Source organism: Lacerta agilis, chromosome 1, assembly GCF_009819535.1.
Source record: "Lacerta agilis isolate rLacAgi1 chromosome 1, rLacAgi1.pri, whole genome shotgun sequence".
Classification (NCBI taxonomy): Eukaryota; Metazoa; Chordata; class Lepidosauria; order Squamata; family Lacertidae; genus Lacerta; species Lacerta agilis.
The window spans coordinates 16,164,119-16,178,726 of record NC_046312.1 but is presented as its reverse complement, the minus strand read 5'-3'; the positions used below and the strand labels follow the sequence as shown (position 1 = coordinate 16,178,726).

At 43.8% G+C, this 14,608-nt stretch overlaps 1 protein-coding gene across 11 annotated transcripts in view; it reads left to right on the top strand.

The window, feature by feature from the left end:
• EVL (Enah/Vasp-like) overlaps positions 1 to 14,608 on the top strand; it is a 146,687-nt gene that overhangs the window by 68,849 nt on the left and 63,230 nt on the right. For all 11 annotated transcript variants that reach the window (XM_033139869.1, XM_033139849.1, XM_033139840.1 and 8 more), the window contains exon 2: positions 13,368 to 13,536. In XM_033139869.1, the coding sequence (XP_032995760.1) occupies positions 13,368 to 13,536 (169 nt within the window). The remainder of the gene's footprint in view (positions 1 to 13,367; positions 13,537 to 14,608) is intronic.

The window sequence follows — 14,608 nt, the reverse complement described above, 5'->3', positions numbered from 1 at the left end:
GGGGGCAGGGGCACTTTTTGGGTTAATTTGTGGTTTTACGTTTGTTCTTACCTTCCTTTAGGATTTTTATTGTTGTTGTTATTTTCTTTGTAGAGGAAATGTGAGCTATTTCATGTCTCTTGTGTTGTTTGCATGTTGTTGTTGTTGTTTGCTGGTTTTCAGTTGTTTTTATAGTCTGTGTTTGTTTTTTGTCAAGTCTTTGAGACTTCCATTTACTGTAAAAAGTGACTGGCGAATGAAGTAAATAATATAAATACTTGAAATGAACAAGATAGCTGATGCGAATGCAAAAGGAGAGCTCTTTCCCTTTGTGCCTGTGGTAGCTGGGTGGGGTTGCTGCTGTTTGCCAGATGTTTTTAAATTGTTTAAATGTATGCTTGCGCATAAATGGTTCAGTGGCAGAGGATGCAGGTCTACTAGCAGATAAAACGTTCGTTAAAGGTTTTTTTTTTAAAAAAAAATAATACTGAGAGGTGGAAGATGGAAGGTGATCTTTCTGTTAAAGTATTTCTTCTCCCCTTTCATACTCTCCTGCATAATGTCTCTGTTTTTCTGGCACCCTTCATGGGCCCAAGATTCATTGTTGCATTGCTTGGCTTTTTTCTTTTGAGTACTTCCAAATTTCCACTATCTTCTGGTGGGATTCTGTTACATGCTGGCAAATTGTGGTTGCACAATAATAGTTGATCGGGAGGTCTTGTGCAACAAAAAAAGTTCCCCAAATGATTGGACTTTTCCCTGTAATAGAAGTCACATAGAAAATTCACTGGAAAGTGCACGCTTGCTTTGACACATTATCAACCAGGGCCGTCTTAAAGGGTTCGTTCGCCGTGGCGCGACGATCCCTCGCCGCCCCCGGCGTGCCGCCTCTCCGCCTGCCTCCCTCCCGCGCTGGCCGCCCCTCGGGAAGGGGGTGGGCGAGCGGGGGATGAGGGGCGTGGCGCTGGAGCGGTGCGGGGCTTTGCGTGCCCTTCCCAGCGCTCCAGCTGGGGCTCCGGAGGGCGGGCGGCTTGCAGCTCACCCGCTGGTGCGCGAGCGCCCGTCCGCCCGTAGGGGCGGGTTGGGGAGGGGGCGTCTGGTATGCCGGCAGGCTTGCGGGGGCGCCCTGGCGCACCATGCCACCCAGCCCCTATGACGAGATGGCCCTGATATCACCCCTCACAAACTGGAGTGAATATTCATTAAATAGCCAGTGTCCTCTAAACTCCCTTCAAACAGATTGCGGAATGCCTTCCTCAGGGAGGTTCACCTGGCACCTTCGTTACATATGTAATAGGCACCAGGTGAAAACATTTCTCTCCAACCAATCTGATAAACATTCTATGACTTACTACGTGTGTTTGTGGGAGAGGGTAGTATTATTCGCTTATTTTTTTTGTTTTATTATGCATTTTGTATTTTGTTTCTGTGGTGAACTGCCCTGGGATTTTCGGATGAAGGGTCGTATACATTAAAAAATAAAAAATAAAAATAACAGATCAGAATGAAATCTCAATAAATAGGAAGTGCTCTTTCTGCTTCTTACCTGGGGATACTTTTCGGTTTTCTTCCTTCTTTGATTGCTGGTGGCCTGTTAAGATAATGAGAGTTTGTGTGCTGGATGATCTCCTTTTACGCTTTCCCGAGCAAGGCCTGACGGGCACCGACACCAAGGCCTTTGTGGCCTCCAATTAAGGCTTTCCTCTTGTCCCACCCCCAGACATGGCTTCCTCTGCGCACAAAATGTCCAGCCCCCGTTGGAGGATTTGTAGTGCCAAATCACGATCTTGGATTTGCATGACGTCAGGGCGGGATAGAGGGAGCAAAGGAGAAAACAGGTTGCACAACGCCAGCAGCCATAGCATGGGAGTGAGAAGGCAGGGACACGCACAAGTGGTGGTTTGAAACCACAGAAGTTTGAGTAAAGCAGGGATGGAGGAAATGAGGGAAATAGTGGTTTTAAGCGACGGCAGAAGTTTGATTAAACTGCCTTCATGTTGTTGGCATCTGTCTCAGGAGACAATGAAGAGGTGCACCTTTTGGGGGGGGTGAAGTCAAACTGTTGGAGAATCTCATGCTCTACCAACCAAGTTAAATTGTTGACTATACTTGTTAATAAGTGGAAACATGCTGCCCAGAAACATTTCGCCCTCTCCAAAGATGAGCGTTGTGCTAGGTACACTTAAAGAACCTCCTTAAATCTTCCCTACAACCGCAGCTGCTACTTTCATGAATATGTATAACACATATATATCAAATGGCTTGGTTATCAAATGGCTTGGTTGCTGAACAAATTGGCTCCCGAACAAATTGGCCGCAAATCCGGAAGTGAGTGTTACGGTTTGTGAATGTTTTTCAGAAGTCAAACTTCTCAAGCGGCTTCTACTTGAGTGCAGGAAGCTCCTGCAGCCAATCAGAAGCTGCGCCTTGATTTTCGAACGGTTTCGGGAGTCAGGCGGACTCCCGGAACGGATTAAGCTCGAGAACCAAGGTACCACTGTATGTCCACTTCACGTTCGATCTATAAAGTGAGCAGTTTGTGGCAACAGACCTGTGGCCTCTTCGCTTTCTCTCACACGAACCTGTTAAGGGTAAGCAGAGTAGGGCGACCACATATGTCCTGTCCAAAATACCGTGTCTTCTTTTCTTTTCTTTTTTACAAACGGCTAAAACTGGTTGAGGTTTGCTGTGGCTCTTTTTACTGGCCTTTTCAAGCGCAGGAGATGTGTCATAGGCCTGTGACTTCCTCTAGGCTTGGAAGAAACAACAAGAAGCGATGTGAAAATATGATATTGTTATTTTGTCCACTCGCATTGGTTAACCGATGGAAAGTAGACCTGCTAGGTCTGGGTCCTCGCTATATTGGTGGTTATGCTTCAATGTGGATTGTGTTGCCCCTGTTGCTTATAAGTGAAGTCCTGTGGTCCCATGTGTGTTCGCCTTGCAAGTGGAGACACCTCATTGTTGCAGCTATGCAGTTTTCCATGCACCTGCTGACACGTGGCTGGAGGTGGACCCAAATGTCAAACCATCCTAGCCTCTTCAGCACTGACAGAGCTGTCTGCACTGCCTCCATATATCTCTCTTTCCGCTTTCAAGAAGCCAGCACTTTTTTTCAGAAAGAAAGCAATATCAACAAGAAAGCAATATCAACACATAGCTTCATGTGCCCCCATTTTGCCTTGTGACATTTAAAGAACTACTGACCCTTTTAAAACGCTAGAAAAAGAGGCAGATAAGTTCATGCAGCCGCCATAGTACTGTAGCGACTGCCTCTGTGTGTCTTCACCCCCATCGTTCTGTTGTGATATTATTACAAAGCGAGCTGCAAGAAGCGAGGTCACTTGACTATAAGTCAAGTATTCACCCTGTGGGAAATCCACCAGCCCTATCAGCCTTTCCACACATGTGATGTTTCTGTATTGTACTGTTGTAATGTACTGTTGTATCTTACTTTCTGTTCTGGCTCAGAGATGCTGGACGTATTATGCACAGCTCTGAATATCTGAGCTGGCACGCAGAGACATACTCTGCACTTTATCTACAATAAAGTAGGCTTTAGCCTTAATGGCTTGTGTGTGTTGTTCTTCAAGCTGGGAACAATCACATATTACTGATGTGCCCCTGGACTCGAGTAGCCAGGAAGGCACAGAGGCTCCGTTCCTGCCTGGGGGTCACTCTAACAATTTGCCCCCCCCCCGGGAGGTCCAGCGCCGAGGGCCTTCTGCCGTTTCCCTCACTGCAAGAAGCCAAGTTACAGGGAACCAGGCAGAGGGCCTTCTCGGTCATGGCACCCGCCCTGTGGAACGCCCTCCCATCAGGTGTCAAAGAAATACAGTGGTACCTCGGGTTACAGGCGCTTCAGGTTACATACTCCGCCAACCCAGAAATAACGCTTCAGGTTAAGAACTTTGCTTCAGGATAAGAACAGAAATCGTGCTCTGGTGGCGCAGCAGCAGCAGGAGGACCCATTAGCTAAAGTGGTGCCTCAGGTTAAGAACAGTTTCAGGTTAAGAACTGAAGTACGAATTAAGTTCTTAACCCAAGGTACCACTGTAAACAACTATCAGACTTTTAGAAGACATCGGAAAGCAGCCCTGTTTAGGGAAGCTTTTAATATTTGATGAATCATTGTATTTTAATATTCTGCTGGAAGCCGCCCAGCTGGGAAACCCAGCCAGATGGGCCGGGTATAAATGGTAAATGATTATTATTATTATTATCTGTGCACTCATAAGTCAGAGAAGGAGCTGCCCCTTGCAATGTGTGGATAATGCTTGCTGTTCTTCCTCCCTGAACACCCACCCTTCAGATTCTAGCAAGTTAGCCACTCACTCAGAAACCTTGCACGTGCAGAAGGGCTGTGTCTCTGTGGCAGAGCACGTGATTCGCATGCAAAATGTCACAGGTTCGATCCCCAGGTGGTGGGGCCGGGAAAATCCCCTGTCTAAAACTCTGGAGAGCTGCTGCCAATCAGTGTAGACAATACTGAGCTAGATGGACCGATGGTGTAAAGCAGCTTCCTCTGTTCCTGATTCCTATTTTTGGCGCTCTGCGGTTTGTTAAATCAGTCTCTTCTGTTCTGTACGTTAGGAAACAACGCATCTTAAATATGAAGCCGGGAACGGGCTTTGACTTATTGCGAAAGTGCTCAGAGGTTGTGTGTCCCATAAGAAACAATGTGACCGCTACTAGAAGCTGCAGCTACAGCAGGTTTTCTAGGAACGTCAGCTGATTAAAGAATTTATCCTGATTGGTCACTCATTCGTGAACCAATTAAAGTTGAATAAATGCACAGGTTACTAAAGCTTCATTACAGGTGCCGTTATGAAACATGGAAGGAAATATATGATAACATTCAAATTAATAAACCAACATTATTCCTTTTTTAGAGGGAGGGATAAGCTTTGCAATCTTTTCCTCATTCATTCATTCCCCACTGTAAAGCCAAAATAGTCTCAGATAATAAATGAGCACACTAACTTGCCTCACCACCATTTATTTATATTTGATTAAAAGGGACCTTCCCTCTTCATTCTGCTACGTGTATATTTAAAAATATATAAATAAAATTTTCAGTTATACATTCCCCCCGGTAAATTATCCACTAGTAAAATAGTACATCCATCAACTTTCCATCTCCTCCTTCCATGCCTCTTTTCATTTTCTCATTATTACTGGATATTCTATTCCAACCATCTAATTCCACCCCACCCACCTTTACATATTACTTCAATTTAAGATTATACTGTTGAATTTACCTTAATCCTGCTGGGATTTTCACTTGTTTGCAGTTATTTTCCAAGTATTCTACAAATATTTTCCATTCCTCTTTATAAACTCTGTCTTCTTGTTCTCTTATTCAGCTGGTTAGACCTGCTAACTTTGCATACTCCCATCATTTTAAGCTGCCATTCCGCCTTCTTTGGGACCTCACCCACCCTCCATTTTTGGGCTAACAAAATCCGAGCTACTGTAGTTGTGTACATGTTATTGATGCAGTAGTAGTGCATTAGTAGTTAATTTATACGCACAATTGTTATACCAGTATACCCGAAGGAGCGTCTACACCCCCATCGTTCTGCCTGGACACTGAGGTCCAGTGCTGAGGGCCTTCTGGCGGTTCCCTCGCTACAAGAAGCCAAGTTACAGCGAACCAGGCAGAGGGCCTTCTCGTTAGTGGCACCCACCCTGTGGAACGCCCTCCCACCAGATGTCAAAGAGAAAAACAACTACCAGACTTTTAGAAGACATCTGAAAGCAGCCCTGTTTAGGGAAACTTTTAATTTTTAATAGATTATTGCATTTAATATTCTGTTGGAAGCCACCCAGAGTGGCTGGGAAAACCCAGCCAGATGGGCGGGGTATAAATATTATTATTATTATTATTATTATTATTATTATTATTATTATTATTATTATTATACTTATTTTTATTTGTTTTTTATTTTTTCTTATTGTTTTATTTATTTATTTATTTATTTATTTATTTATTTATTTATTTATTTCACCACAGTTATATCCTGCTCCATTGTATTGAAAACTTTAAGATTAAAAGATTGAAGACAGTTATGGTGAGAAATTTAGTGCAGCGAGTTCTGGAGCGCCACAGATATCCCCATCCCTGTCTTTAGACCATTGGCCCATCTGGCCGCAGCATACATTCCACTGTGACTGACAAGAGATTCTCCAGAGTGCCAAGGAGAGATCCACCTTCCCCAGTCCTGCCACCCAAGATCTTTGTCGTTGGAGGTGCCAGCATCTGAACCTGGGACCTTTTGCATTCAAAACAGCGCAGTACTGCTGAGCTATTGCCAAAAAGTGAGGTTATGGTCTTTGCATGATGGATTCTACTTTGGTCCTTAGTGATTTAGAGAATAAGAGGCACAATCCATCTCCTGCATCAGCTTGGCTGGAAAGACTGAGAACTACAGCACTCTTCCGCAGCTGTGACTCATTTATCACCAGATGTGCCAGCAGATGTATGGCCTCTGCTTAAACCAGCAACGCTACATCTCTTCCTCCTCCTCTGTAATGCTGGGGACTACAAAAATGCATTGCACTGCATCATTGTGCTCCAAGAGTTTCCCTGCCTCCTCCTCTGGGTTCAGGAAACCCGGAACTTTATGATGTAAAATGACACTGCAAAAAACCCAGGCATCCCTGGGAGAAGGGAGTCGGGCTGCTGTTTTGTTTTGTTTTGTTTTTTGCAGCAGTCCTATGTCTGTTGTAGCATCTCGTTCTGGCCTCTGGGTTGGAAGAGATTATTGTGCACCAAGTGTTTCCATGTGTTCTTAGGGACTGCCTTACCCGTTCATTCCAGCCCTCTCCATTAATCACACAGCACACTACAGTATCCCTATTGTTAGGTTGCCGTGTTTGGGATTGTTCCAGTGGAAAACGTCACTGCAGCCATTGTTTTTGCCCATTTTGAAGCTTTCGGAGAGAAATGTGTTCCGAGTGACTATCCCATGTCTGTGAACCAAAGCCCTTGTCAGCATTTACTAAAGATGCCGTAGGTTTTACTAGTGCAATTGCCTAGATCCCCACCTTGCATATAAAAGAAACAAAAGTGGAAGATTATTTTGAACAAGGGTCTATTTGGTCCAGTATCCTCTTCCCAACAGTGCTTATTTCAATTTGGAGGGCCACCTGGACTAAGTTGGTGCAATTGTTCATTCAGTGCTAGTGACAACGCTGATGATGTCATGTGCATTGGGGGCGCTATGCCACCCAGTGGGGATATAGTTACACACGAACAGGAAGGCCTGTAGCTCAGTGGTAGAGCATCTGCTTTGCCATCAAAAGGTCTCATGTTCAGTCCCCAGCATCTCCAGGTTGGCTAGGAGAGACTCTGACCAAACCCCTGGAGAGCCATTGCCAGTCAGTATAGAAAATATTAAGCTAGATAGGCAAATGATCTGACTTCCACATTTCATGACAGTGTGAAGGAGGCTTTGAAAATGGGTTGTGTGGCTTTGCATGGGACTTGACCAAGGCTTCCTGCAGAGATGAAATAGGGGAAGAAGGCACATCTTGCATTTTCAGAGTACTGGTCCAATCTGAAACCATTCCTACCCTGATCAAACCAAATAGGTGTCTTCGTCTCCTGGGTGGAAAGTACCGTTTTGCAAATTTGAACCCAGGAACCCAGCTGGCAGATCCTCCCACGTGATGTGACCAGTACTCTTGCTCCTACTTTGAGAAATGAGTTGTCATTAACAAAAGAATTGATAAGGATAAACACATTGACATTCATATGTGACACACTGAAGTTTATTTTTAAAAAGGAAGCCAGCCCACCTCGAACTATGGTTGAAAAGAGAATATTGATTGCTGAGTTTCAGTTCTACTAATATGCATGCCTGTCATTTAAGCTGAAGGGCGCCGTGTCTTCTCTTATAGACATATATTGGTTGTCAGCCTGACAAGGGGATTGTCCGGACCTCACCTTGAAACTAGTCAGGTTCAGCAGTTGTGCAAGCTAAGTGCATCTTATTTGGTACATGAGAATATGCACACTTGGCCCTTCCTTCAAAAGAAAAGAGAGGGCATCGGAATCTGCCTCTCCCAGTGTCCATGACAGCTGGATATATCTTCTTTCTTCTTCTTTGGTGATCACTTGTAGCCGAGTAAGATAGTCTTCCATAAACATGGTTTTAACAATGAGTCCATACAGTAAGTGACTGTGGAGGCCAGTTCTGGATCCACACATCCTTCCACAGTGGGGACATTGGTTTCCAGGCGGGAGTTGATCACGGTGTGGATTTGCCAAGTGTGCCTTTCTCTTAGTATGTTTCTCCCTTGCGTCCTGAGTTTGAGTGTCTTCAAAGCCCATGACACCTTTGGTAAAGGCTGTTCTCCAATTGGAGTGCTTGCAGGCAAGTGTTTCCCAATTGTTGGTGTTTATACTACTTTTTTTAAAATCTCTTTTGTTGACCACCAGCATTACGCTTTCCATTTTTAAGTTCGGAATAGAGTAGTTGCTTTGGAAGACGATAATCAGGCATCCACACAACATGACCAGTCCAACAAAGTTGATGTTGAAGAATCATTGCTTCAACACTGGTGATCTTTGCTTCTTCCAGTACACTGGTATTAGTTCACGTGTCTCCCCAGGTGATGTGTAGAATTTTTCGGAGACACCGTTGATGGAATATTCCGAGGAGTTGCAGATTGCGTTTATAAGTGCTCCATGTTTCACAAGCATACAGTTGTTGTTGTTGTTCAGTCGTTCAGTCGTGTCCGACTCTTCGTGACCCCATGGACCAGAGCACGCCAGGCACGCCAGCATAAGCATACAGTAAAGGTAAAAGGTAAAGGGACCCCTGACCATCAGGTCCAGTCGTGTCCGACTCTGGGGTTGCGGCGCTCATCTCGCTCTATAGGCCAAGGGAGCCGGCGTTTGTCCACAGACAGCTTCCGGGTCATGTGGCCAGCATGACAAAGCCGCTTCTGGCAAACCAGAGCAGCGCACGGAAACACCGTTTACCTTCCCGCTGGAGCGGTCCCTATTTATCTACTTGCACTTTGATGTGCTTTCGAACTGCTAGGTGGGCAGGAGCTGGGACCGAGCAACGGGAGCTCACCCCATGGCAGGGATTCGAACCGCTGACCTTCTGATCAGCAAGCCCTAGACTCTGTGGTTTAACCCACAGCGCCACCTGGGTCCCAAGCATACAGTAAGGTTGTATAAAATGAATGCTATTGCCTCCCACCCCCCGTCAAGTGTTGCAAAACTGAGTGGTAGGGATAAGTTTTGGAATTGCACGTTCTTGATTATAGCCTTAGCAGCATTTACCAGGACGATGGTCAGTTGCTCAGAAATCTTACTATTTTTTATTTTTTATCTTTCTGATATAACACTGCAGCAGTATGAGAATTCTTCCGCTGTTCTGAACCAATTCCAGAGGGAAGGGGATGATGGCTTCTGGTCTCAGCCTGTGGAAAATGCACGGCTGCATGCGTATGGCTTGTGGAAGGGATGTCTCCTGTGGGTTACAGAGTAAATACTGCTTTATTTGCAGCAGCTGCGTTAGAAAGATAACGCTCCCCCGCCAAAAAAGAAAAGGCACTTCTGTTGCAGTCGGGCTTTAGAAGCTCTCCCTGTGTAGCAATCCAGAGAACTCTTTTAACGTTATGCTGCCCCGATTGTGGAAGCATTTCGAGTTATAAGCCCTTTAAAATGAGTTAGGCATTGTGCTGCTGCTGCTGCTGCTGCTCCTGTCTTTAGTGAAAGCATGAAACGGCCTATAAGCAGATCATGCCAGCACAACTTAGAAGGTTTGCTATGCTTGAGCCACTTCCAGTGGCTTGCACAGGCCCACCCAATCTTCTGCTCTGATTATTTACTACTGCTTCCTAGCACAAAGTGGCCTGATTGGTATATCATCACTTTGGTGGCATGGATAGCCAGTGAAAACCACATCTGCAGAGCCAGAACTCCACATTGCAGTGCGTCGGTTATATGGTTGGGCTGGTTCATTCCCATGCTGGCAGCCCTAAAAAAGATACAAAATTGAACCTTAATGCCAAATTGTGGGCTCTTCCAGACAACTTGATTGTTTAGCATTTGTCTTAGTTTGCTTGCAAAAGGTTACGCTAAGTTTGGTCTCTGTTGAGCATTTGTTCTGGTTTGCTTGCAGGGAGGTCATACGACAATTAGCATTCGTCCTGAATTCCTCCTGAATTATACATCCTCCCATTAATCATTTCCCCACCCCATACTTTTCCATTCATTTCCCCATCACTTTCCTAACCTCAAAAAGTCTAGAGGTTTTTTTTTTAATATAGATCTATTGCCCCAGGGTGCTATAATCCTCTTTAATTTCACAAACCTACATATCCTGTATTCATTTTGGTTCCTCCCACAAAATACTGATAGTCTGGAAGCAACCAAAGTGTTATGGTTATAGGTACCCAAGGACATTGGACATCCTGTACTTGGGTGGGGGCAATTTTCAAGTGTGGAAATAGTAAACCTTAGCTTCTTTCATCAATTGTTTTTTATCTCTCTGGGCTTCCCCCTAAAATTTTGGCCACATGGTGGCCGTTGCTGTTGAGTATAAGCAATGGGGCCCTCTGAGGATGCTCTGCTCAACCACAAGAAATCTTCCTGGACTGACCTGTGCCCACAGCTGGTTGGTTCTGTAGTCTGTGTAATATAAGGCAATTATGAGCATGAAGAAACTCTACTCCATACAATGTTTGTGTTGTTGTTGGTATAGTTTGCATAGTGGGAAATATTGTCATTTGTTACAAAAGCACCCCATGTCTTAGAATGCAGGTTACACTATGGATTGTAAAGCAGTGGTGTTTCATTGGGTCAGCTGCAAGCTGTGAAATGCTAAACCAGTCCTCTGTCTACTGCTTCAACACCCTATTACTGAGACACTTCTCTCGGACTAGCTCGGCTAGGAGGAAGTGGCCTGGATCGTGGTGGTGGTGCTGGAAAACAGTGGGCTGATGAAAGGTCACACCTAGGGAAGCAGCAAAAATTTGCTTCAGTTCACATTTAAAGTCGAATCTGCTTAATTTGTAATGTGAGAACTGAATCTCTGAATTTTGCAATGCACTTCTCAAACCAAGTATTGTGTACAAAAATGCATCTGTTAGGGTAAAGTGTGCATAAAAATGTATATATTAGTGAAAATAACATACAGAAATTTTTGCCTTGCAAAATGTGTATGTTAGGCAAAATTGCATACAAACACAGACACCCATATGTGAAATCTGCCTTAAAATGCTCGTGAAGTTTCATGAGGACTTTAAAAAAAAATGCAGACTGCTGTGGAAATATGAAGAAATGAATTAAAGATGGGGAAAAGGAGAGACTACCACATTTGACAGATTAACTCACCCATATACACACAACCTCTTGCTTACAATTTTGGAGTCATTCCCACCACAATTTTTAAATTTTTATAAAAATGCAAAATCAAGCATACAACAAAATCATAACTGGAAAACAGGCATGACATATCAAAGCAGGCCACTTCTTTAAAAGTGTTGACTGCATCCACTTTCTAAATCATGGGTCTGCATCCACAACATCTAGATTGGTCCTAAGTTAGGGAGTGATACACCAACAGCATGGTTCTGGGAAGATTTTGCAAAATAAATGACTCTTTCTTCACACTGAAAGGAAGCAGAATTGAAATGCTCTTTACAAAAGCTTGTTTTAGTGTTTATTAAACTGGCGAAAACACACTCATCCTGTCTGCTTTTGATGTCCTGCCCACACACTAATTTGGGTTGTGAAATTATTATTTTTAATGGAACATTAGCTGGTTTAATGTGCGCAAATGGGTTCTTATTGTTCCCTTGCATTCTACATTTCAGTGTTTTATAATGGAATACTTCAAAACAGAAATTATAAAGTTTGTAAAATATCACCATATCTCATTTCCTTGCTGCTTTAAATTTGCCAAAGGCAGCCAATATTAGAACATTATGCAGGGCCTTCATAGAACTAAGATTCCAACAGATTTCCATCAGCATATTTAGAGGGGAGATATCAGGGAATTCCCCATATGAATCACAAATATATATATGAATGCAATAAGGGTACAGGACATTATATACTATCTGCTTTGCCCCCTGTATACAACACCCAGAGGAAAACTTATGTCGCCTATTCTTAATTGGCTTCCAGGTTGATCCGCACAGGAAGTGACAGTTGAACTTCTCACAGATAAACACCTATACATTATGCACCTTGGTAGCCAAATTTGCAGTGGCAGCCAAGAAGCTCCGTTCCAGCTATGTGAATGCACTGCAATCTTAAATTTTAATGTTGTAAATTTCTTTTATGCTATAAACTGCTACAGGTTACATTGTTTTCCTTTTATTCTCTGTCGTCCATTGTATAGGCCTTTGGTTATATACCATAAAATGGACTGGTATTGATTTAAAACATTGGAACAAATAGCTATTATGAGACTACAAAATATGCCGTTGTGCTAGGGTGTTACTTTTGTAGTTTACTTAGCAGCCGTAAAACTCTTCCCAGAATCTGTAAGAACCAGATTGGAGGCCCAGACAGCTCTTTTGAAACTGGGGGATTTTCTCCGACCCAGTAGAGTGACCCAGTACCAAGGACTTGAGTTGGAGATGTGATAATGGCCAGCAATGCTTCTACATGGCATTTCCTACAGAGAAACTGCAAGCAGCACGGGTAAATTGAATGCCATTAGCAGAAGCCAATACAGCAGGACATTTAAAAACACACACACACATTTAAATGTACTAAATTGGGGAGATGGGCCCATGTCCTAGTGGACCACAGGTTCAATAACTACCGCCTCCAGTAAAATGATATTTGGTAGCATGCTGGACCCGACATCTTTCTTGTCAGATGTCAGATGGCCATCTGTCTTGGATGCTTTAGTTGAGATTCCTGCATTGCAGGGGGTAGGCTGATATGGTTCTCGGGGTCCCTTCCAGCTCCACAATTCTATGATCCTACAATTCTTATAAGGAAGGAAATGCTATCTTTTCAACTGTTGTTGGACTCCAGCACCCATCTGCTCAAGCCGATATACCCAAGGGTCAGGCGTGTTCAGAGTTGGATTCCAATGACACCCAGGGGGCCATAGATTCCCCATCCCTGATTTACATCAACTAGTTTCAGACAAAGATTCAGACAGAAGCTTTTCCCAGCTGTACCTGCATGGCAGTCATGTGGTCTGCCACTGAACAGCAGCCCCTGTCCCCACAGAAAACAGATGCAGCACTCTGGAATATAAAATGTTTTAATAAAATGTAGTAGTAGTAGTAGTAGTAGTAGTAGTAGTAGTAGTAGTATTTCTCTCTCTCTCTCTCTCTCTCTCTCCCCCCCCCCTCTTCCATTGCCTTTTGTTAATGCTTTTCATTTGCTTCCTTTGCAGTGAACAGAGTATTTGCCAAGCCCGGGCGTCAGTTATGGTCTACGACGATACCAGTAAGAAATGGGTGCCAATAAAGCCCGGCCAACAAGGCTTCAGCCGAATCAACATCTACCACAACACTGCCAGTAACACATTTAGAGTAGTCGGAGTTAAACTACAAGACCAGCAAGTGAGTAACTGCGGCTTCTTGCAATTTCCCATCCGTATTTTTTAAAATAAAAACCAATAATCAGGGCCTGTGGTTTTGTGCTTTAAAAACAACAACCCCCAAACCGATAGGTAGATAGATGTTGTTGTTGTTCAGTCGTTGAGTCGTGTCCGACTCTTCGTGACCTCATGGACCAGAGCACGCCAGGCACCCCTATCCTCCACTGCCTCCCGCAGTTTGGTCAGACTCATGTTGGTAGCTTCGAAAACACTGTCCAACCATCTCATCCTCTGTCGTCCCCTTCTCCTTGTGCCCTCCATCTTCCCCAACACCAGGGCCTTTTCCAGGGAGTCTTCTCTTCTCATGAGGTGCCCAAAGTATTGGAGCCTCAACTTAGAAAGAGATAGATATAGATGATAGATGATAGATGATAGATGATAGATGATAGATGATAGATGATTGATAGATAGATAGATAGATAGATAGATAGATAGATAGATAGATGATAGATAGATAGATGATAGATGATAGATAGATAGATAGATAGATAGATAGATAGATAGATAGATATAGATACCATAGATAGATAGATAGATAGATATAGATAGTCCCGCCTTGAAGCCTGTAGCCAGAATACATTATGTACACTGAGCGTAGAGGTACAAAAGTCTGCAAAAGTCCAAATTACCTTTCTAAAGGCTGAAAAAACCTATGAAAACAAAAGGGAAACTATTTTTTTCTGAAGAAAGGATGACAGGTACTAGCACAGAATACCTACTCATTGGCTAACACTGGGGTGGCGGACACATGATACATTTATTGCACATTCCTCCTACCTCCAAATCCTGGAATGTCCCTCCCAGAGCTGCAATTCTCAGCACCTTTAAAACTCTAGTTTCCATGATTATTGGGGGCCGGAATGTGCTTTAACTGTATGGTATGTATGCAGGCTGAAACTACATTGGATTTTTTTATTTTAAAAAAATGCCCAGATGACAACACTGTGTGCTTTCCACTTATCTCTCATCAGCTTGTGGTAAATAACACAGACTGTGTAACATTCCACTTCTCTGTCCCCTCTGGAGCGTTTGGT